The 23,771-nt window shown below is 41.1% G+C and overlaps 1 protein-coding gene across 2 annotated transcripts in view; it reads left to right on the top strand.

Annotated features, from left to right (window-relative positions):
• Window positions 1–21,112, top strand: part of atp2a3 (ATPase sarcoplasmic/endoplasmic reticulum Ca2+ transporting 3) — a 67,375-nt gene extending 46,263 nt beyond the window's left edge. The window contains exons 12-22 of one of the 2 annotated variants that reach the window (XM_039675204.2): window positions 4,113–4,229; window positions 4,971–5,189; window positions 5,339–5,674; window positions 12,885–13,105; window positions 13,194–13,396; window positions 14,317–14,402; window positions 14,915–15,048; window positions 16,584–16,701; window positions 17,787–17,904; window positions 18,054–18,082; window positions 18,236–21,112. In XM_039675204.2, coding sequence (XP_039531138.2) covers window positions 4,113–4,229; window positions 4,971–5,189; window positions 5,339–5,674; window positions 12,885–13,105; window positions 13,194–13,396; window positions 14,317–14,402; window positions 14,915–15,048; window positions 16,584–16,701; window positions 17,787–17,904; window positions 18,054–18,058 — 1,557 coding nt within the window. In that variant the 3' untranslated portion in view covers window positions 18,059–18,082; window positions 18,236–21,112. The remainder of the gene's footprint in view (window positions 1–4,112; window positions 4,230–4,970; window positions 5,190–5,338; window positions 5,675–12,884; window positions 13,106–13,193; window positions 13,397–14,316; window positions 14,403–14,914; window positions 15,049–16,583; window positions 16,702–17,786; window positions 17,905–18,053; window positions 18,083–18,235) is intronic. The other variant, XM_039675203.2, reaches the window with a different exon arrangement.
• The last annotated feature ends 2,659 nt before the right edge of the window (window positions 21,113–23,771 follow it).

Here is a 23,771-nt window from a genome sequence, read left to right as displayed (position 1 = left end):
CCCAGTAAACCCTGAGATTATTACTTGTGACATTACAAATAGGCTAATATATATGAGGACATGTATGTAACGTTATAGAACTAACGTTAAATTAATGCTCTCTTAAATATGTTCTACATTCCTTAAACATGTTTAGTGTTTCACTAAACAGGCTTTTTATGGTTTTGTATGCCAAATTTTTTAAATGTAAGCAATTAATTTAGACTTGAAACTAGGTGCTGGTGTGATGAGAAGTTCATGCTTGACTTTGTTTTTATGAGAGAACATTTAATTTTAAAACCTTTCTGCAGGCCATATTATTATTTAATGTACACATGAGTGGGGTGAATTTTATTTTATACGGTGCATTGTGCTAAATAAATATTTGTAATTGATTTATTCTTTGAAAATGTTATATTAATTTATGCAATTGTAATGCCTTGATTTTAGTAAAGTTTGTACACAGTCATAATAGCCATAAATGCAATGATACTAATAATTGGCATAATTTCTTTCGGTGTTTCGGTTTTCGGTTTTCGGCCTTGGTTTCCTCTTTTTCGGTTTTCGGTTTCGGCCAAGAATTTTCATTTCGGTGCATCCCTACTATTGTTGCTTCTGCACAGACAAATGGCCTTTTAGTCCACTGAAACGGGCGGGGCCTACAGCCTATTTAAGTCACGCTGACAGTCATTTTCATCAGAAGTTTTTGATTAAGGAGCGGTAGCGCCAACTCTCGTGTAAGCACAGTAACACAGCAAGCTACGCATTGCCCATTCTTGTTATCTCAGGGAACCAAGTTTATGCTTGTAACCAGAAAGTTCCCTTTCAATACGGATCACTTGCGTTATTCTTATGTGGAACGCAGTTCAATACCACCATGCTACTAGCGCAGTGAGTGCGGCGTCTGCTCATCCTCAGTGGAGGGGAGAACCGAAAGCATTATTGCCTGTGCTCTGAAGGGAATGGAAAGCACCTTGGGCACATAGCCTTGTCCTTGTTACAAGGTGCCCTAGCCTCAGAGATCGTGTTCATGACCTCCTGGAAAGACATGATGGCTCCTGTCTAAAGGTCATAGTTGGAGGCTCTGCAACTCCGGTTCGGGATGCCAAATTGACCCTCCTACCTGCGAAAGGAGATCCCTCCTCAATGGAATTGGCCATGGTGCTGCTGATAGCAGCTGAACCATCCCCAGGAACCACGGTTGGTTTTGCAAGTAAAACCGAGCATCTGTCCTACCTGATTCGATAGATGACCTGAGGGAGCAGAGCTACCAAAGGAAAGGTGTAAAGGTGCAGAGGAGGCCACCTGTTGGCTAATGTGCCTTCTCCTTTGCGAAGAACATTGGTCTGTAGGAGTTTTCTTTTGATGCAGAGGTCCACCTCTACTTGCCCAAAAAGGCTTCTGATCATGCGGACCACCTGGGGATGGAGTCTCCACTTAGCATAGTTCTAACCCCAATTGATAAAGATGGGGCGATTTCCTAGGTAACGGGTAGCGCTTATCTGTATGGAAGCACTGCTTTACCTTGGATTACGCCTGGGGCTGAGCCGTTGCGGGAGCCAGCTTGACGCGCTGCTGAGTTGACAACGACTTAGGGTGACTCAAGGCAGAGGAAGAACTGGCCTGCCTTAGCAGGAAGTGGCATATCGCCTGCGACAACTTTTGGGATGCTATAAAATGCTCCACAAAACCATCCACTCTGGAACGTAATAGACCCAAGTGAGAGTCCAGAAGGGCTGTCTTGTCTGCTTCCTTGACCTCCATCAAATTCAGCCAAAGGTGGCGCTCGTGGAACACCAGGTTGTCCATGGCATTCAAATTTCAAATTTCAGCTTTCAAATTAAAACAACACGCAAATATATTTAAAAAAACTTGAATGTTACAGTTGGTGTGATTGATAGCAATTAGAGATGTGCGATTTAATTGAAATGTTTTTAATGTATTGACAGCACTAATGTGTGTGTGTGTGTGTGTGTGTAGGCGTGTTTCTTTTGCATATAAACAAAATGATTTTCACTAAAGCCCTGAAAACATGATGGGAAATGTCTCTAACACAAACACTTACACAAGTTAATAAACTTAATGCATGCATGCCATTTAGTCTAAGTACGATGTGAAAGACCACTGGGACAAAATAAAAACATTGGAACAGTGGACTAGTCTTGATCCCCCTCTTCCCTACGGGAATCATTTTTCTCTGAAAGAGTGAATGACCAGCACCACTTTCTTTATTCTGCTGACCCCTGAATCATTTTCTTGTCCAAAAAAAGAAACTTAGTCACACAGACTCCCTGAGGAAAAGCATAATATTTAGATAACCTCTTCATACACTCGCCTGGTTATCTAAACTTTCCACTCTGATCCAAAACTTCACTGCCCTATGGAAACAAAAAAAGAGACATTTCTTCTGTCTCTACATATTGGTGGTACACTTTCAAACATGTCATATGGTTGGATGGGCACATTAATTGATGTAATAGGGAGTTAGATTTTGTTTTTCTTTTTTAAATCTGTTGAGGATTGAGAACACAGGAAACCTGCTAAGGAATGACGTCGTGTTGTTAAGCTGTCAGATAAGCTAGAAACAGGAGTCACTGGTTTTCTCTCACACATGCATGCCTTATCTAAACATCTGTAGAATAACTGAGTAGATCATCTGATCCCAATATAAAACAGAGCCACAGAGAGAAACAGCTACAGAGTAAGTAGGTAGGTCAGTGTACAGTAAATGCTTTGTTTTCATGTGATGGAGGTGGTTTCCACCTAGTGGCAAAATAATGCTCTTGCATCACTGAATGTTTCTCTTGCAATTTTTTTTTTTTTTGTGGTTATTTTATTTCATTTATTTATTTTCAAAAGTGAATACTTAAAGGGTACACATAATGCCATTTTCATACACGTTAATTTGATTCTTTAGGGTCTAAATGAAAAGTTTGTAATATACTTTAATTAAAAGGACAACAGGAACAGGAACACGAATAGTTGGTACCGATTATTTTTTTAAAATAATATCGCAAAAAGATTCGCGAATCAATCCTTTCAACAATGACGGACTATGATGACAGCTCGCTCAGGGCGTGTCTGTGTGGAAATGCTGCTGTCAATCAACAATCGTGGGAGGGGCTTGCTCGATTTGAGATGGGAAAGCACTCAAGGAGATTAAAACAAAAACACTGGGTAGATTTTTATCATTAAATGATGGTTGTGTACAGGCACTGCCAACACACCTTTCAGTACAATCAACTTGAAAAAGTGCATGTACCATTATATGACCCCTTTAACAGAAAATTATGGGGGATGATCAGTTTCTATTATTAGCTAAATATATATTTTATTTTTGCTAGAAATATGTACAAACCAATTCAAAATTTTAGGGTCAGTAATATTTTTTAAGAACTTAATACTTTCAGCACAGACAAAATTATTAATACAAAAGATTTATATTTAAAATAAATGCTGCACATTTGAAATTTCTATTTAACTTTCTATTTATTGAAAAATCTGCAAAAATGTATCATGGTTTCTACAAAAACATTAAGATTAAGCAATTAAGAAATGTTTCTTGGCCACCAAATCAGCATAGTTCTCACTGGGAACTAGAGTAATTGCAACTGAAAATCCAGCTTTTCCGTCACAGGAATAGAAAACTGTTATTTTGAATTGTACTAATGTTTCACAATATTACTGTTTACTCTATTTTTATTAAATAAATATAGCCTTTGTGAGTATAAGAGACGTATTTTAAACACATTCAAATAGCCTACCAACCCCAAAACTTTTGAATGCTTTTTTATTTAGATGTTGTGTACTTTTGCAGGGATGCCGAATTGTTTAACCCTGCGGTTAGTTTCAAACCTATTTAGAAATGTTCTGTTGCCACTGTAATTAAAGTCCAAACATGTTTTGAGAAATCTACTGCAATGTTGCATCTACTGCACAGTTACTGTGTTTGAGACTCTTCTCCAACCACCTGGACTTGACAGTGATGTCTGAAGGCAACCCTAGAAAACAGTTGAGAGAATGGCATTTTACCCAACATACATGATGCACACTGATAGCAAAGAGTGTTTCACTTTTGTTTACTGTAACATCTCTCATTCTCTCTTCTCTTTTTCTTTCCTTCTTCCCCCTAGATTATCAGAAAACTCATGCAGAAAAAATTCACACTGGAGTTTTCCAGAGACAGGAAGTCCATGTCTGTGTACTGCACTCCCAATGGCTCAAACTCTCAGAGCAAGATGTTTGTCAAGGTATTGCTTGCTTAAACACATCCAAAAACAGTGGCAGTGTTGAGGAAAATTACATTTAAAAAGCAATGCTTCACAATATTGCATTAATCCCTAAAAAGTTACTAATTGCATTACTTGTTTACTTTTTATGGTAAGTAATGCATTGCATTATTTTTTTTGTGTTACTTTCTCTCATCTGGGCTGGTATTGTTTTTTGTTTTTAATGAAAGAAAAAAAAAGGTTCTATTTTTTGGCAAATATATAGGCCCTTTTGTACAAAAGGTGGAAATGCAAACTCACCCCTGTACAGTATACATAAAGTAGGTTTGTTTTACTGCATTTAACTATTGCAGGTTTGTATAATATTCTGAGTTTGTATTTCAATGTTTTTATTCATTTGGAGTAATAATGATTATTTTTGTGCAAGTGAGAGGAATATAGCATACGCACATTTAGTATTTAGTATCATGTTCACACAGCGCACACAATGCCTCTGCCTCACTCCTAATTTCTCTCAAAATGAGGACGGGAGAGCTGCCAGTCTTTATTTGGAAAAACAAAGTTACTTGAGTTGCTTATTTGAACACACAACAAAAAATATTTTGTTATAGATTTAGAATTAATCCGTTACTCTAAAAAGAGTAAACTGATTACATACCCTGCGTTACCCCCAACTCTGAACATCGGGCATCTATAAATACCTTTAGTAAACTTTGCTATATGCATTACACCTGGTTCTCTTTTCATTCTTTCTGTATGTAGGGTGCACCAGAGAGCGTGATCGACCGTTGTCAATTTGTGCGTGTTGGTAAAGACCGTGTCCCATTGACCATGACTGTGAAGGAGGAGCTGATGAGCACTATTAGAGACTGGGGGTCAGGCAGAGACACACTGCGCTGCTTGGCTTTGGCCACACGAGACGCTCCTCCTCCTGATGACAAAATGGACCTGGAAAACTCAGTCAAGTTCTCAGAGTATGAGGTGAGAGAGTTTGAATGTTGTTTGTAGATTCCACTTCTTTTTCAGTATTGCTTTTGTTCATACATTTTGCATGTGGATTAAGTCTCATGCCACTGTACATGTAAATTTATGTGTCTTTGATTACATGCAAAATTTGTTCATCTGTTTAGTCAAATCTCACCTTCGTTGGCTGTGTGGGGATGTTGGATCCGCCCAGAAAGGAGGTGATTGGTGCAGTGAAGCTGTGCAGTAAGGCCGGTATACGTGTCATCATGATCACCGGGGACAACAAGGGCACCGCCGTGGCCATTTGCAAACGCATCGGCATTTTCAAAGAGGATGAAGATGTGGAAGGAAGGGCCTACACGGGTAGAGAGTTCGATGACCTGACTCCAGATGCCCAGCGAGAGGCTGTGAAAAGGGCACGGTGCTTCGCCCGTGTCGAGCCTGCACACAAGACAAAGATTGTTGCTTATCTACAGTCCTTTGATGAGATCACAGCCATGGTGAGATATAGTGGTTAGTGGCTGGTTTCACAAAAGGTCCTAAAAAAAAACCCTGTTGAAACACCAAAAGAGAGTCCGAAATAAACATTAACCAACCACCAAATGGTAGTAAAAAAATTCACTTGAAAAAATCATTTGGTTACTTTATTAGGAGCTACAACATGCATCATAATACATGTGTTGAATTGAATTGTAAGAACTATAGTGTGATGATCTTCCTGATGTACTGTAAGTTCACTATCATGGCCAGTACATTTTCTCAATTCACCCACCAATTAGCAGGTGTGGAAAAAGTTCATTTTAGGGCCTCAAACAATAGGTTACTGTCGTAACCCCGGTTCTCTGAAACATCGAGTGGAGAGATCCACCTATGGGAAGGGCATCCGTACCTGACCTCTGCAGAAGCATCCAATTGCACCAAGTCTGGCTAGACAGACAGAAGCGCGCGGCCAGTGCCCGATGAGGCCACACCCCTCACCCACGGGCATATAACATCTGGGCGCGCTGCTATTCCTCAGTAAGTATATTCGCTTCTCGTGCGGCAAGCGGGGCAAAGCTGGTGGATCTCTCCACTCGATGTTTCAGAGAACCGGGGTTACGACAGTAACCTATTGTTCTCTTTCATCATCTCGTGTTCGAGATCCACCTATGGGAGAGACATGGACAGCTCCCCGATTGCCCAATACACTCACAGTGAGGTTCTGAAGCCAGAGAAGGACGGTCACCTCAGGGAGGCGGTGCCTGACACGTCCCTTAATCATGAGCCTGCGATGGTGAAACCACACCTAACTAATGTGGACAAGCAGGACATGAAATACGCATGGGACACATGCGAGATAGTAACCCCAACCCACCAAGACATAATCTATACCCGAAAGGGGAAGAAATGATAGGTGACAGGAATGAACATGGCCAGTCAGCCCATTCACTCTTAATGGTATATATATACCAACAGGGTTACAGCAGGGAGGGGCTAAGACGACCCGACCCCTAGAACCGAATGTGCTACCGAGGTACTGGTGACATCCAGCCGGTAGTAGCGCACGAAGGTATGAGGAGAAGCCCAACTGGCAGCAGAGCAGATGTCCTGCAGTGACACTCCCCTAAACAGAGCCCAAGAGGTGGCTAAACCTCTTGTGGAATGAGCTCTGATGCCCCTAGGGGGTTGCACTCTCTTTGCTTTGTAAGCCATGGTAATAGCATCCACAACCCAATGTGAGAGGCGTTGCTTCAAAATTGGACTCCCTAAGTGAGGGGGAGCCCATGAAACAAAGAGCTGGTCGCTCTACCGGAAAGCATTCGTCCTGGTCATATATGCCTGTAAGGCACGGACTGGACACAGAGCGTTCAGCCTCTGATCCTCTAGAGAGGTAAAAAGGTGGAGGGTGAAAAGCGGACAGCTCCAACACCTCCGAAGTGAACGCAGGGAAGCACTTCGGCATGAAGGCCGGGTTAGGCTTAAGGAAGACCTTATCTCCACTAAGAGAGAACTAGAGCACGAAGGATGAACCGAGAGTGCATGTAGCTAACTGACACGTTTAGCAGATGCCAAGGCCAAAAGCAAAGCTGTCTTGAGAGACAGCAGCTTAAGGGATATACTATCCAAAGGCTCAAAAGGGTGTTGAGACAGAGCTTCCAGCACCATGGAGAGGTCCCACTCCGGGACAGTTCTCCTGACGACTGGCAAAGAGCGGCGTGCACCCTTCATAAAGCTACGGATTCGAGGGTGCTGACCGACGGTCGAGCCCTCAAAACCCACATGACAGGCTGAAATAGCAGCCAAGTGGACCTTAATGGTGGAAAAGGACCTGCCTTTATCCATGAGGTCTTGAAGGAAACACAAAATATCAGGAACTGAACACTGATAAGATGTGAAACTGCGCCCATCGCACCACCCCTCGAACACTTGCCACTTACAGCCATATAAGGGCCGTGTAGAGACGGCCCTGGCATTCTGAATAGTGGTAACCACACGCGGCGAAAGCCCAAGTGCGTTCAGGTTCGTCCTCTCACGGGCCAGGCCCAGAGAGCCAACCTGTCCGGCTGGGGGTGGTAAATCTCACCGTTGGCTTGGGATAATAGATCCGTGCGAACGGGAAGGCACAATGGCTCGGCGTATAACAGAGGGATTATCTCCGCCAGCCACGGTGCTTTGGGCCATCTGGGTGCTATCAGAATGAGACAGGCCCTGCTCTCTCACCCTGGCCAATGTGGGAATATCAGGCACAGGGGAGGAAAAGCATACAGGAGCACTCTAGGCCATGGGTGGGCCAGTGCGTCTACCCCGAGGGGCGCGTCCACGTCCCTTAGAGAGAAGAACATAGGACAATGGCAGTTTCCGCGCGAGGCGAATAGATCTACGCTCGCCCGTCCAAATCTCATCCATAGCATTTCCACTATCTGCGGATGAAGACGCCAATCCCGTAGATTGGGTTTCCCCTTGACAGCAGATGCGCCGACGTTCAGAATGCCTGGGACGTGAGTCGCGCGTAGCGACAAGAAAACCCGTCTGCTCCACACCAAGAGCTTGTGAGCTAGGAGGTGAAGTTTCGACGAGCGCAAGCTGTCCTGACGGTTGATATATGCCACAGCCGTGGTTTTGTCGAACCGTACCAGCACATGATGTCCCTGCAGGCGAGGCAGAAAATGATTCAGAGCTTTACAATTGGTAAAAAAGCTCTAAATAATTTATATGTGCTGAACGTAGTCTGTTTGGCCACAGACCGTTCACAGTTTTGCCCTCCTGGGTGGCACCCCAGCCTGTTAAGGATGCATCTGTCGTCACCACTTTCCGCATCGTAACCGCCCCGAGAGGGGTTCCCCATGCGTAAAAGTCTGCGTTCTTCCAATGGCGCAGGGCTGCAGTGCACGCGCGCGCGTCACTGTAACCGAGCGGCAAAGGTCGCGAATCGGGCTGAAATGTAGCGACAAAACCCATTTCATGAACGCCCTCATCTTAAGGAGTCCTAATGGCACAACTTGGGTGGATGAAGCCATGAGACCCTGCATCCTGAGACATGTGCGATATTGCACTTTCGCCCCTTCTCTGAACTGTGAAAGACAGCTCATAGAGAGCGAACGCGCTCTAGAGAGAGACGCGCTCGCATGGCAACCGAGTTCAACTCCAAACCCAGGAAATTGACATTCTGACTGGGCGTGAGATTGCTCTTGCCCACGTTCACTTGGAACCCGAGCGATGTGATGTGCGCGAGCACACGGCCGGTGTCCTGCAACACCTTCTCCTTCGATTCGGCTATGATGAGCCAATCGTCTATGTAAGTCAGGATTCTCAGACCTGTTATTCTCAGAGGCGTTAAGCCCGCCTCCGCGCACAGACAGAAAGACCGGGGACTCAAACTGAGTCCAAACAGAAGAACTGTGAATTCGCAACATATGCCCTGGTAGGCAAAACGAAGAAAATTCCTGTGCGGAGGATAAATGCTTATGTGAAAGAAAGCATCTTTCAGATCGACTGATGTGAACCAGTCGTTCTGTTTTATGGCACGGGCGAGAGCGCCCTGTGTCAGCATTCTGAAGGTGTATTTCCTCAAATGTTTGTTCAACACTCGAAGGTCCAAGATAGGGCGGAGAGAGCCGCCTTTCTTTGGAACCAGAAAATACCGGGAATAAAAACCCTGGTTCATCAGATTGGGGGGGTCCACCTGAATCGCTCCCTTGTTTAAGAGAGATGAATTTTCCTCTTCCAGAATGTGAGAAGCTTTCTCTTCCGTGTGAGAAAAGAGAATGCCGTTGAAATGAGAGGGTTTTACTGCGAGTTGCAATCTGTAACCCTGCATTATTGTACGCATAACCCACTCGGGAGCCGAACGGTTCGCCAAGCCGCTTCGTGACTCGCGAGTGTCCCCGCTCGGGACAGAGCAGAGCTGTGTCTTGAGACCAACAGAATTATTTGTGATGCAATGGCGCCATCTCGTGGGCACACTAGAGGCGACATGCGGGGGTTCGGAGGGGTTTCCTCTCTCTGCGGAAAGAGGTTTTTCCTCCGAAACGAATTTGTTAGATTCGTTATTATTTGTGTTTGTGTGTTTTGTGTTGGGCAAACACTGCGTGAACTGGGCAAACATAGTGTGGTGTACACTGTGCTAAACTTTACCCACAAGGAGCCCCTTGAAATTGGGGGGAAAAACACACATCTCCTGAACACATGAACTGGGCAGTCTCAAGTGCAGGCAGAAAATACTATCCATTTTTAAGGATATATAAGAATAGTTTGTTTAAACGTGTATTTAGTTATGTGTTGGGAAACACAATGACCAAGCCTTCCACACACACAAAGTGCACTAGAAACACATGGCTTGCAGCCGCAACTGAGCTGTGCGAGCCCAGCTGGTTGATTTGTGAGGCAATGGCGCCATCTTGAGGGTAGACTCGGGGCGACATGCAAGGGATCAGAGAGATTTGCTCTCTATGTTGACACAGATATAAAAATCTGCACGAATTCATTTGATTCGTTTAATAATAGTTTGTGTTTTGTGTTGGGAAACACTGGGGCAAGCCTTTAATAACTGGGTGAGGGAACCAAGTGTGTGCGGTGTGGTAACACTGCTTATGTACTTTCCCTCACAACAGCCCCCCTGTGGCTTGGTAGCCACGAGACGGGATTACCCGACCGTCCGAGGGAGACCCCGTGTCTTTCGGACAAGGGTTCCGGGACCGGGAGAATACGGAGGGCTCGTGGCCCGTGAACGCGGGCTGGAGGCTCTCATGGTGGAACAGCAGGCGGGCTGCTAGCGTTCAGGGCCGCCTTCCTACTCATCAAGGCCCGTGAGACAGTGTTAACAGTCTAGCGGGAGGCTCTAGGCGCGCTTGAGAGCTTCGCGAACACTGGAAAAAACGTTGAAGAGTTGTTTCCTCAGGCTGGGCGGTGGTACCCGCGTTTACCCGTCGTAAATATTCCTATCCTGGTCGGTGGCGCTCTATGGAGCTGGCCACACAATGTTGAGACGAACGGCCGCTCGCTCACAAACTTCCAGGAGGATCGACTGAGGCAAAACCGCGTGAGCGCTAGCTTAGGGTAACGTTAGAAAGACCGCGTCATCCTCGTCGCCGGAACCGTACCGGTTCGTCAACGAGAGTGAGGTTTTCCCGCGAAGATGTCCTCTTCAGGGAATGCGGATTGGGCTGAATACCGCTCAAATATTTTATTTGTGGCGCTCCGGGAGTCCCCCGGTAGCGCGTCATCATCACCGTGTCCCCCATCCGAGTAAGAAATGCCAAGCACAGTGCGCTGGATAGTGCAACTAAAGCCGGCTTTGTAAAAAGCTACATGGGCAGCAATTACAATGACCGCAATTCTCCGGGTTCTCCAAAGCTTCTTGAGCGTGCTAAGCCCAAGCGGACCGCGCAGAACGAGAGGGTCCTTAGCGGCGATGAGAGCACCACACGCGGCCGGGCAGGCTCGTCGTGATGGACTGTTCCCCAGGGGAAGCGGCTGTTTAGACGGTCACATAGCCATGGGTGGGCCAGCGGTGAAGAACTCGGAAAATACGTGGCGGGCAGCCATGTAAGGAGGAGCAGGTGAAGGACAGCGAGAGCTCGGCGGCTCCGGATGCAAAAAACACAGCGGATAGGCTGAAGAAAAACGACTGTCACTCACGTCTGGCGGAGGCTGATCTGGCGATATGTCCTCCTGTAGACTCGAAAGTGGACAGCGTAACGTTAATCCAACCGAACTGTGTCAGTGCAGAGTACAGAGGTCGCGAGAAGCGAATGTCAACTGAGGAATAGCAGCGCGCCCAGATGTTATATGCCCGTGGGTGAGGGGTGTGGCCTCATCGGGCACTGGCCGCGCGCTTCTGTCTGTCTAGCCAGACTTGGTGCAATTGGATGCTTCTGCAGAGGTCAGGTACGGATGCCCTTCCCATAGGTGGATCTCGAACACGAGATGATGAAAGAGAACCTTTTTTATTCAAATGAACATGAGACCAGGAATTATTAGGCATTAACCTTACATTCAATATTATAGCAAAATCGAATTACTATACTTTTGGTTTGAGTAAAATAAAATGTTTCATTACCACCACCAGTGAATAACTTTAAATACAGCATGTGATCATTGTTGTCACAGACTTGGGCTGTTAATACGATTAATGGTGGCAATCATACAATCTGGGATCATAAGAAGGATGAAGTCTCTGATTCTACTTTCCAGTCTCTTAGCAATAATATGCTGCAGCACCTACTGTATATCTCTCAGAGACAGACAACCTTGTATTTTATGCCGATTTTCCCTGCTGGAGTTATGAGAACATGTCTCTGCTCTTCCTGTTCTCACGCTGCTTCAGCTCAGCATGTGTCTGTTTGTCGTTTTGGGACTTGAGGTATTTCCCAGACATCAGTGTGCATGACAAAGCTTTAAAAGAAGCACTGTTTTGCTTCTTTCAGAAGTAAAAAAAAAAAAGATTTCCTCATCCTCTAGTTGACTCCTGTTTAATCCCCAGCCTGTAATGTGCTTTTACCTAAGAGTGAATAAAATGTACCTTTTGATCATTAGTTCTGTCAGCTCAATGTGGATTCAATTTTTGCTTTAATCCACCGTATAAACTAATAGACTTTAAATTGACCCTTTGATAAGCTCCACACCCTTTTGGTTACTGTTGCTAACTCAGACAAACTTTACAGAACATACCTTAGAAGTGAATCAGAAGTTTCCAGAACAATGTGAGTTTTCAGTAAAATGTGTAAGTGATGTGATGAATATGTTGTGAATATGATTTGTGTTTTCTGGAATGAAACATTTTAATTTATTGTTCTTTAAATAGTTAAATTACAAGGTAACACGATCTCTTCATAAATGAAATCTCTTCTATCTTGGAGCAAGTTGTTTAAAAGTTTGGGGTTGGTAAAAAAGTTTAATGTTTTTGGAAGAAAATCCTCTTATGCTCAGCAAGTTTGCATTTATTTGTTCAGAAATGCAGTAAAAACAATAATACTGTAAAAAATGATTGCAAATTAAAATAGCTGTTTCCTATTTTAATGTATTTTACAATGTAATTTATACTTATAATGGCAAAGCTGATTTTCAGCATCATTACATCAGTATCAGTGCCAGTGTGATTTGGTGAGGTCAGTCACGGTTTATAAGTGGGGCTTAGGGCTTCGCAAATGTTTAGTGTTGTATGAAAAGCCCACTAAAGTATCCACTAACCTTTATCCTTCACTCTGTCCCTTCCTCCCATCTCACTTTCAGACTGGAGATGGCGTGAATGATGCCCCTGCCTTAAAAAAGGCGGAAATTGGCATCGCCATGGGCTCAGGCACCGCTGTAGCCAAGTCAGCCTCCGAGATGGTGCTCTCTGATGATAACTTCTCCACCATCGTGGCCGCAGTGGAGGAGGGACGAGCCATCTACAACAACATGAAGCAGTTTATCCGTTACCTCATCTCCTCCAACGTGGGAGAAGTGGTGTGGTGAGTGAGAGCCTTATTTGTTTAGAGCTTCAGTATCCCAACAACATTTACACTCATGTGGGTTCCCTTTTTTTCCCCTCTCTCACAGTATTTTCCTGACAGCCATCCTTGGCCTGCCTGAGGCTTTGATCCCTGTCCAGCTGTTGTGGGTGAACCTGGTAACGGATGGTCTGCCGGCCACTGCCCTGGGCTTCAATCCCCCTGACCTGGACATCATGGACAAGCCCCCCCGAAATCCTAAGGAGTCTCTTATCTCCGGCTGGCTCTTCTTCAGATACCTGGCCATCGGAGGTTAGCCCAATATTCTATGAAATCAATATTTCATAGAATCTAGTATTACTGAAATGTTTTATATATATATATATATATATATATATATATATGAAGAGTTCAGATGCAAAAGCCTCTAAATGCCATTTGAAATTTTCTTCTTGAATGATGATTTTTATCAAACTTGTATATTTAACTTCAGTAATTTCACTTAAATAACAATTAATAGGTAATCATCATTGTCATTTAAGTGAAATTACTGAACTTAAATATACAAGCTTGATAAAAATGATCATTCTAGAAGAAAATTTCAAATGGCACTTAGAGGCTTTTGCATCTGAACTCTTCATATATATACATATATATATATATATATAGACCATTTCACAAGATGTAAACAACACTGGTCCAGAAACACTTCCTGTTTCAGTTTGTAACTGTTTTCTTTATTTCACATGTAAAGAAAACATCTTAGATGTTTGTTTAACTTTTTGATTCAGTTTTAAATGTTCTGTTGGTTGTATTTTATCCCAGCTTTTATGTAGTGTTAAAAAACTGAAACAGGAAGTGCTTCTGGACCAGTGTTGTTTACATCTTGTGAAATGGTCTATATATATATAATGTGTGTGTGTGTGTGTGTTGAAAAGCAGATGCCAAAGTGTCACGCACACAAATACAAAAACGACATCATGGTCACTCACTTAAAATAATGCAATAAACATCATAAGAAAGAGTTATTGAAAACAGAGAATTCTGGGAATGTCAATTTACAGTTTTTCACTGCATATTATAGGATGACTTCTATTTCAGTTCCAAAAGCTTAAAAAGTATTTTACTGTAAAATGTGAAATGTCCCATTAGATCTATTACAGATTTCCACTGTATAGAGTAAGGGAACTTACCATTAACCAATTAACAGGCTTTTACTTTTGTTTTTCTAGGATATGTGGGTCTAGGTACTGTCAGTGCTGCTACCTGGTGGTATTTGTATGATGAGGAGGGGCCACAGGTGTCCTTTTATCAGCTGGTGAGTCAACAGTCAGACCGTATACTGTACGTTATGTTTATGTTTGACCTCTGAACTACTACGAATAATAGTTAATTTATAATTATTAACAACAATTATTATTGTTTTTAATAATACTATTAATCTGTATTGTAAAAAAAAATAAGTATTTATTAATAATAATCATCATTATCATAATTCCAATAATTGTTATTATTATTATTATTATTATTATTTTGCAGAACAACCTAATATTGCAATGCTAATGATTTTGGCTGTCTTAATTTCGTAACTAAGCCCTTCAGAGTTCACAATGACTGCCATCAATGGGTCAAATTTCCATCAATGGGTCTTTATAAATTTTGCATCTGATATTATTGGATGTACTGCAGCCTTTCTGTATTATTAATAGCCACTGTGAAACCACTAAGAAACCAAACACTTGAAGATCACCATTTGTAATGTAGCTAAAGATCTTCAAGTTGGCTAGTGGTGCTAATATTGCTGTTTTTTGTTTTTTTTCTCATCTGTAGCGTCACTTCATGCAGTGTACAGAAGACAACCCCATGTTTGAGGGCATTAACTGTGAGGTCTTTGAGTCACGCTACCCCACCACCATGGCTCTCTCTGTGCTTGTTACCATAGAGATGTTCAACTCTCTTAACAGGTGAGATCTGCAACCATGGTGATAGACATATTGAATAAACACAGTTGATGCAATGCCAAGTAGTTTCTTTAAAGCACATTTTAGATGTCTCGGTTGAGTTGTGCTGGGTCTGTAACAGCTCTCGAGTTAATTTTCTTAAAAGAAATCTTTTTTGTTGTTATTGTTTTATATATTTTGTATGTTGTTGTTGTCATTTTTGCTACTTCCATTCTTCTCACTTCAATAAAATATGAGTGGCATAGACTGGTGGTCTGCGGCCTGGGCTGGTCCCTCAAAGGTTACAGGTTGAATCCCTTCAAGAGGTCATTTATTGTGCGCTTTATCAAGGCATTTGCAGCCTGGTTGCTCAGGAGGACTGTTCCTCTATTAAAGGTGCCCTATGTAAAAATTGAGGTTAAAATATCCCAAAAATGAGCTACACGCATCAAAAGAATGAGAAGAAATAAGGTTGATGATGTCATTAAAAAAATTAGAAGTCATAGTGCTAGATATTAACCTGAATTAGCATGCTAAAGTACTAGCCCCGGCCCGGCAGGTGTCGTAATACCAGTTTCGGCCATGGGAGGCGGTATGCGGGCAGGCAACATTACCACCAGCCAAACTGCTGTACACGAGTAAGTCGCGCGGCTTGTGTGTACTTGAACCAGCTTGAACCTGATGTCAGTCGTGTGGAAAATACAGGCCACTACTACATTTCAGTTCAGGGAAGAGTTAAAAAAAATGATTGGTCGATATTATGCATGAGGAATATATTTTGGTAAGTTGTAGCATACTATATCTTTCAACAGTGTTCGTGTTCTTTCCATTAGCTAGTAGAGATGATCAGTTCATGTGCGCTAGGGATCTGTCGTGTAAAGCGCCAAAACTGTGTTTATTGTTTGAATTGCTTAATACAATTAACAGAATCTGAGAGCTGAGATCGGTCTCCGTGTCCTTTTCTGTGCATGACAAAATGGATGTGTGGCGTGAGAGTGTGTGAAAAGTGTTGTGAGAGTTGGCAGCTCTGAAAGACGCTAGCTTGGTCCACATCAGGGAATGCTGTCTGTCAAATTAATTAAAACTAATGATAAAAAATGTAATATGAAAAAAACGAATACCATAAAACTAGAAATAATAGCCTGGGCTTTAATTTTCCCATATCGTCGAAATGCACTGACTTTAGTGTTGAGATGTTGTTCATTTAGTCTCTAAACTGTAAAAATCTCCAAATGCTGCACGTGAAACTGCGGTCTTCCAACCTTTAACTATCGTGTCAATTGATTTGATTAATATGCACGAGGGAGACAGAGCAACACAGTGCTCGCCCGTGTTGTTTGAAGACATGAGAGTGCGCGCGGCCGCGGAGGTATTTCTGGAGGTATACTGCCCCCATCTGGTATGGAATATGGTGTATGATTTGATTTTAAATGCCAGAGGGCACCTTTAAGTGCATTATGCCATTTTTTTTTTGTGAGCATAACCTAAATGACTACTTGGTCTCAGTCAGTGCCTTGGGTCTTAAATCACTTATTTATACCAGCTCTTCTCTCATTCAGCTTGTCCGAGAATCAGTCTCTGCTGAGGATGCCACCCTGGGTGAATATATGGCTGCTGGGAGCCATAATCCTTTCCTTGTCTCTACACTTCCTCATCCTGTATGTGGAGCCTCTACCGGTGAGTCAAATATCTCTTTTTCTGTCACTATAGAGTTAGATTTAACATTTTATACAATGGTACAAATGATGGATTGAACCTCAAAAAAACCTAGTGGAGTAAACCTACATGTAAAAAAAATAATAAAGATTAATAGGAGATATGAAGACTTATATATGTATATTTAAGAATTTAAAGGGAAGGTTCACCCAAAAATGTGAATCATTAACTCATTTAAACAATCATTAATCATTTACTACATTTATACTATAATTTCTTAATCTATTGTCAGCAAAAGAAAGGCTGTGGTTATTTAAAAAAAAAGTTATATGATTTAATGTTTGGAAGCAAAGAAATGAAGACTGCCAAAAGCTTTATCAATGCAATAATAATAATAATAATAATTAAATACTATTTTGTTTTACTCTGCAGCTCAATAGTATTACAGTAATAATGTTTGTTTTCCTTTTTGTTATTTAATAAAATAAAATGAAATATTTTAATATTTCATATATTTTAAAAACAACAAAAGCAATAATAATAATTGGTATTGTTGCTGTTAATAATAATTATAATTTTTATATTATATAAATTATTATAATTAATTAATTAACTACTATTGGTAGTAGTTGTATTGTGTAGTCATATTAAATCAGTTCCAGAATAACTGAAGTAGCGAGTTGTTCCCCCTTTATCTTCATGTAAAACTGACTGTAAACAAAGTCCAATGCTGTGTAATGTAAGTTTTTGAGTTTGGAAATGTATTGGTGAATGTTTAATGTCTCAAAGAGTTGATCACATGACTATGGTTAACTAATCAGATGTCTTAATGAATGCAATTGCATGCATGTGTTGTTGTGTTGCTCTCCCCGTGGAAGAAATGGGCCGACGATTTTTTTGTATGTATTAATCTTATAACATAGGCTTTTTGATTCAAAAGAGTGCCATGGTCATCCTAAAGTTTCTTTGATAAAACGGACTGTAACTGCACATTTTAAAGCTGGGATATGCCCCTCGGGTCACCTCTTTGGCAACTGTTTCACACCTGATGAGATTGCATCCCTGCATGTTATGTTTCTCATTTTGTCTTATCTTGTGTTTCCCAGCTGATCTTCCAGGTAACTCCACTGCATTATTCCCAATGGATTGTAGTCCTCAAGATCTCAATTCCTGTTATCCTATTGGATGAGGCGCTCAAGTATATCTCCCGCCACCACTTAGAAGGTACAGCCTGTTTACAGGAACATGCTTCCCTCCTTTTGTGTGGCTAAAGTGTTGTTGCTGTCCTTGATATGACTGTTCATAATATTCCAGTCAATGCTTCTGTCTCTTTTATATTGACTCTTTCTTCTGATCTGTTTCTCCTCCGGCAGTTTAACTTTCTCCTCTCATCTTTAAAAAGGTATTCTCTTTAACTATGGTCTGTCCATTTCAAAATCACCTTTATTTTTTTTTTTTGGTCTTCATTTCCTGAAGGACTATAAAAACCTCTCTCTCTCTCTCTCTCTCTCTCTCTCTCTCTCTCTCTCTCTCTCTCATTTTTGGCCTTTTGCAGGTGAAGAGGAGGAAAGGTACAGGAAGAGTCGGCAGCTGAAATTCTAGGACAACTTCCTCCAGACACACATGAACACACGCGCCCACCTGCCTATTTCCTCTGATCTTTTAAAGACTGCACCCCATGCTCACACATTCACACACACACGTCATCAGACTCCTCATCATCAGTCCTCTCGTGTCTCCGCTGCATGTTCAGCCACCACTAAAACAAGCAGGGCTTGTAGTTTGTTAGTGTGTGTGTGTGTGTGTGTGTGCGTGTTTGTAAGAGAGCGAGACATTAGGTCTGTGTGTGTGTGTGTGTGTGTTGTGTGCTAGCATGTGCATGGGCCTAATTCAATCATGTCGATTGTGTGACTGTTTTTCTTTATCTTGCTTTTTAGCTTTTAATACTTTCTGTACATAGTATAGCAGTTACTGGTGCACTTGAGGGAGAAGGGGGTTTGAGGTTAAACATTTGTGTATTACGGGTTAAATTCACAGGGGGGCGATGAATCATAATTTGGCTAGACGGAAATTGAAAAAGAGAGGATGAAGATGGTACCATGGGCGACTTTTAACGTGTGAATGTTTGTTTGGACAGAATGGCCAGTTTCTTTAAGTGCTCAACTCCAGTTTCTCTTTTTCTCTCTCCTTTACATACGGGGTTTCCACCTTCAGTACTGAGAGGTCCTTCTCTTAGCTATACATTTCCTTTTAGATAACTGTTTACACAAGGCCAAACCTGGCAGCAGATTTTTTTTCTTATTGCACTTGAATGTGTAATAGGCCCAGGAATTAATTTTAGCTGTAAAACTTTTTCTTATTATTTTCATGTTGTAAACAATATTCATATTCTTTCATTTGTAAACACAAAGTGAGCATGTGAATGGATGTATCCCAGAGTTCTCCTCCTCTGTCCTGTAGAGTGAACTCCAGTTGAACAACACTAGTAACTATCTGCTGCAAGTAAATCGATCCAGACATGGAGCAGCCTGTCATATGCTTGAAGTATTAATATCAATGGCAGGTTTTGAATATTCTGAAAGAGAAAGGGAGGAAAGAAAGGGATTTGTTCATTGACGTGAAGGGCAGACGAGGTCCACAGCATTGCTTGTTTAACATTATCTGACTCACTCCTACACACAAACACAAACACATTGCCCCCTCATTACAGAGTGAAGGGCTCTCACTTGAATGTACTTTCACTCGCTTCTTCCCTGTACCGTTGTATCCTGGTAAATCACAGTAATCACAGCTGTTTAAGATCTGCAGTCCTTAGCTGCACCTTTTCATCCTTTAATACTTGTATGCTGCCAAATGGCATTTTTTCATTTGCTCTTGTTTTTCGTCCTCCATATTCGACATTTTGGTTGAGTTTGAAATCGTCGTCATCATGAACACACAAACCTACATGCTTGCCGTACATGTCCGCAGAGGGAGGACTCTTTACCGCTAGTGCTTTTCTTGCAATCTTGATGAATTCTGCTACTTTTTCTTTCTTTTTTTGTTTTTGTTTTTAATAAAGTAATAATAATGTATTTGACTGAAAGAACCCAGGTGGTTTAGTTTGTCAGTTTTGCTGTTAAGGGTATGATATGCCTTCATTGATCTGTTGGGAAATGCTGGTGTGCTGTTTTCAGACAAATTGGCAAACCAACTACGCCTGTGCCTGGTGTCATTATGCTTGCCGTGGTAGAACCGCAGTGTGAAGAGTCTTTGTCCGCTTGCTAGCTATGAGCATCCTTTCGCCACAGTCTAGAATCATCCGTTTTGCCAATAATAAATGTGAGTGATGTAAATGCTATTTAAAACAGGCAAGCTCCCTGTCTCACGCCTTTAGCTATTCCAATGGCAACGTATTACCATATATCTTTAGGGTCAGCGTACTGACACGAGGCAGCAAGGCCGCTCATTTTCATCACACTAGTATCTGCGCCAATAGAACGTGTTGGCTTGTACAGCCTTGCTAATAACTACTGATCTCTTGAACTCTGTACAGAAGAAAAACATTGAAATACCTGATTGCATGGAAACTTGTTACTGTAATTAATAACCTATACAGTATATTTAATTTTTTAATAACGACTTAAATGAAACATCACCACCCGGAAGAAAACAGTCCAAAACTACTTCTTTTTTTCTCTGCATTCAAGTAACTGAAGATGGAGAATATTTTGTAGAATAGTAGAGTTTGTTACCGTTGCCGTTATTGTTACCGTTTGTTTTTAAAGGTTGCAGGGGTTTCTGTGTCTTTTCAATTTAGCTTAAGAGTTGTAAAATAAAAATAAGAATTGTGCTAATGATAATTTTTGCAGCTATAAATGGGTTTGAATGTCCGAGGACTTGGGTTTTTCCTTTTTTGTCCGTTTTGTTTGTTTGACTGTTCTGGTAAAGGAACATCGTGTGGTCCAGTCATCAATACTGGCTTATGAAGGGCTTGGTGTGGGTACATGTGCCTCCAGAGATATAAAATGTCTGTGTGTTATGCAGAAAGTTGGACGTCCACTTTGTAAATCTTTTTCAATTCCATTTACAAATTCTTTTTGTTGGTGCTTCTGCTTCATACCGTTATCATCAAACAATACTGAATGTTTTCATTCTGAAACGTACTTGACTGTTTGTAACGAACACTTTCGAAAGGCTTACAATCAAAAAAGCAAACAAAAGATTGTGGTGACGTTTCCCTCCATTCGCTCTCGAGCACAGTGGTCCTGAGATGATCCGTTCGTTTTGGACAGCTGTCTTGTCTTTCTGCCTGCGCATAAACCGGCTGGAGCTTTGCACCCACTACTGAGAAAGAATTCTCTGTAAACGCCTTGGTAATATTAATTGTGGATACATAATTTTATATATATGAAAAGACATGTCAAATAAAGATTATTTATCTTATAATTTATTTCAACGCTGTTGTTCTGCTTTCTTTTTCTTTCTTTTTTTGCGCTTCCAGATCACTGTATGTGTAGTCTGGATTTGTGGCTGCAATGAACACTAGCTACCACCAGGTGACACTGTAATGTAATTTTATTGCTCACCTCACAGTCACATTGGAACCTGTCTTACACAGGCACAGTGAGATGCTGAATGATATTATATAATTATAATTAGTCATTTTTACCATTTATTGAAATATGTTCAACTTCAAGTTGCCTTTACTCATAGTTCTCCACCGTTTATCAAGTAAGTCATCACCGTCAACATGTTAGACGGATAGGCTTGTTTGAGTGGAGAGGAACGGTTAAATCCGCTGGTTCTGTCGAGAGAGGATTTGGAGGAACCAGAGAAGATCTCCACATAATGAAGTCTGGCAGTGAGAAACAGCAAAGCCATGGAGATATGGTGTTGTTGGTGTACTCGGACAACCCTCATTGAGGCAGTATGTATGTTTCTAAGCTCACCTGATTGAAACTGCAAATGAAACGATTAGATTTTCAATCTAAAACACCTTTGTTGGAATCAAAGGACTTTTCACTGTAAATAACTTGATTTCAACATTATATGGTTCAGTTATAAATGCATTACAGTTTTGGGGTCAGTGAGATTTTAAGGCTCTTTTGCTTTTTATTTTATATGCAAAATTTTATTTTATATGATTTGTCTTTACCATCAGCAGAACTTCTCTAAAAAAAAGAATGTTTATTCAAATGCCACTCAAACCAGGAACAGCTAAAGAGCAAACAATCATTTCAATTACAATGTAATTTGCTGTCTGGTGATTGTGCAGCATCAAACCACATGTGACTGGTGATGTGTCAGAGGTTATTATACGCAGGTTATAAAGTGTCTTAGGTTTTCATTCATCACAACTAGGGATGCACCGATACCACTTTTTAAGGATCGAGTACGAGTACCGATATTTTTTTCCTGGTACTCGCCGATACCGATACCGATGCCTGATTTTCTAAGAACAACACAATGAGACTAATGAACATATAAGCATCTTTATTTTTTTAACAACAAACTTTAACCAATAAATTTAGAGTGGTTTATTGTCAAGAACAATGAATTGGGTAAGCATTTCTGTTATTTTTATTGCTCTTGGGTTATCTTTTGACATTTTCTCTTGCCTTGAAAAGGTTTGCTGCAAAGTTTGTTGCAGAGTGCTAGTGCTACTGCTAGTGGCAAATTCACCGTGCTCACTTTTGTATTTAAATTTCAGATGTTTTATCAAGTTACTTGTATTATACTGGCTTTTGTACCTCCTCTCGATTAGGGGTGTTAATGGTTAAAACCGGTTAGCCGATTAACCGTTTAAAATTGTGGCGTCAATACATTTGCACAAAACGTTTGCGTTTTTTTTCTTCTGAATGTCGATAAAAAAAATATTGTGAAATGACAGCGTTTCTATTAAAGATGTTATGCGACTAAAGCATTTTTTTTTCTTTCGCAATATCCAAAAATAATGGCAACGGTCTATATCACAACCACCGCACTAAACATTAGCCTATTATTATTTATGTGAGGAGACGTCGTGTGTCATCCAAGCATTAATGGCAGGCAAAGACACAGAGTTTGTGTTTCTCCCTCATTTCTGCTCCGAGGTCTTGATTTTGGCATTTCTTTGAGGTTTTGTCTAGTAGGCTATTCCTTAATCTTTTATGATTTAAAAAAAAAAAGAACTCTGCCTCGTATTATGTCCAAACGGTCAGTGTACTTGTTTTGTGTTCATTCGTCTCCCCTTATTTAATCCATAGGCCTAATTGCAAAACGAAAAATGAATGGTTATTTTGTAAAACGCAAAGTTGAACACCAAAATGTTCATTTGAACTGTAGGACTACGTCAAATGCTGCGCAAAAATATATAGGATAGGCTATACATATCGACGAATTTTCAGATATTTGTTTGATTTTTTTTGCCCATTTAAACATTTAAAATATTTGGCAAATGAATATGAAAAAAAAAAAGATTTTACTGGTTTTCTGAGGCCAAATTAGAACCTGGAAATGATATTTTCCCGCAGTAATGAATGAGTAGAGCCGTAACTAGCCTACAGAAAGGAGATTTATGATTTATAAGATATAATAAATGTGTCTGATAATAAAATAATATAAAATAACGAGACATTAATTGTTTGTTAATAAACTATTGTTTTCTAAATCAGTTTCTGCTAAAAACAAATCTCCATCCCCGGATCCACCTTTAGAGAGAAATACATAATTATAGGCTACATAATTACATCAGACGATATTGGCTTTCGATTCGAATTTGTTCGTTTTAAATTGGACATTTAAAGCTAAAGCTAAAGCTTTAAATGTCCAATTTAAAACGAACAAATTCGAATGCGGCTGTTTCAGTTCTCGCGCTTCAGTTCACGGAGATCATGATTCATGAAGCGCGCCTGCTGTTAAAGCACAACGTTTTCTTGTTATTGTGAGTTTACGCAAATAAATGTATTTGTCAATAATGTATTATTATTTTCTGTATGACCAGAAATCAAAGAGTATTTTAAGTTGTTTCCACTGAAAGAACTGCAATGAAACTGCAAGTGTTCACATGGGCGTCTCGCAGCCATCAGTGCACGCTCCACACTAAGCACAAACACTGGATATGCGTCAAA

The sequence above is a fragment of the Pimephales promelas genome, chromosome 4 (genome assembly GCF_988280905.1).
Source record: "Pimephales promelas chromosome 4, fPimPro1.hap1.1, whole genome shotgun sequence".
Classification (NCBI taxonomy): domain Eukaryota; kingdom Metazoa; phylum Chordata; class Actinopteri; order Cypriniformes; family Leuciscidae; genus Pimephales; species Pimephales promelas.
This window is presented reverse-complemented; position numbering and strand designations above follow the sequence as displayed.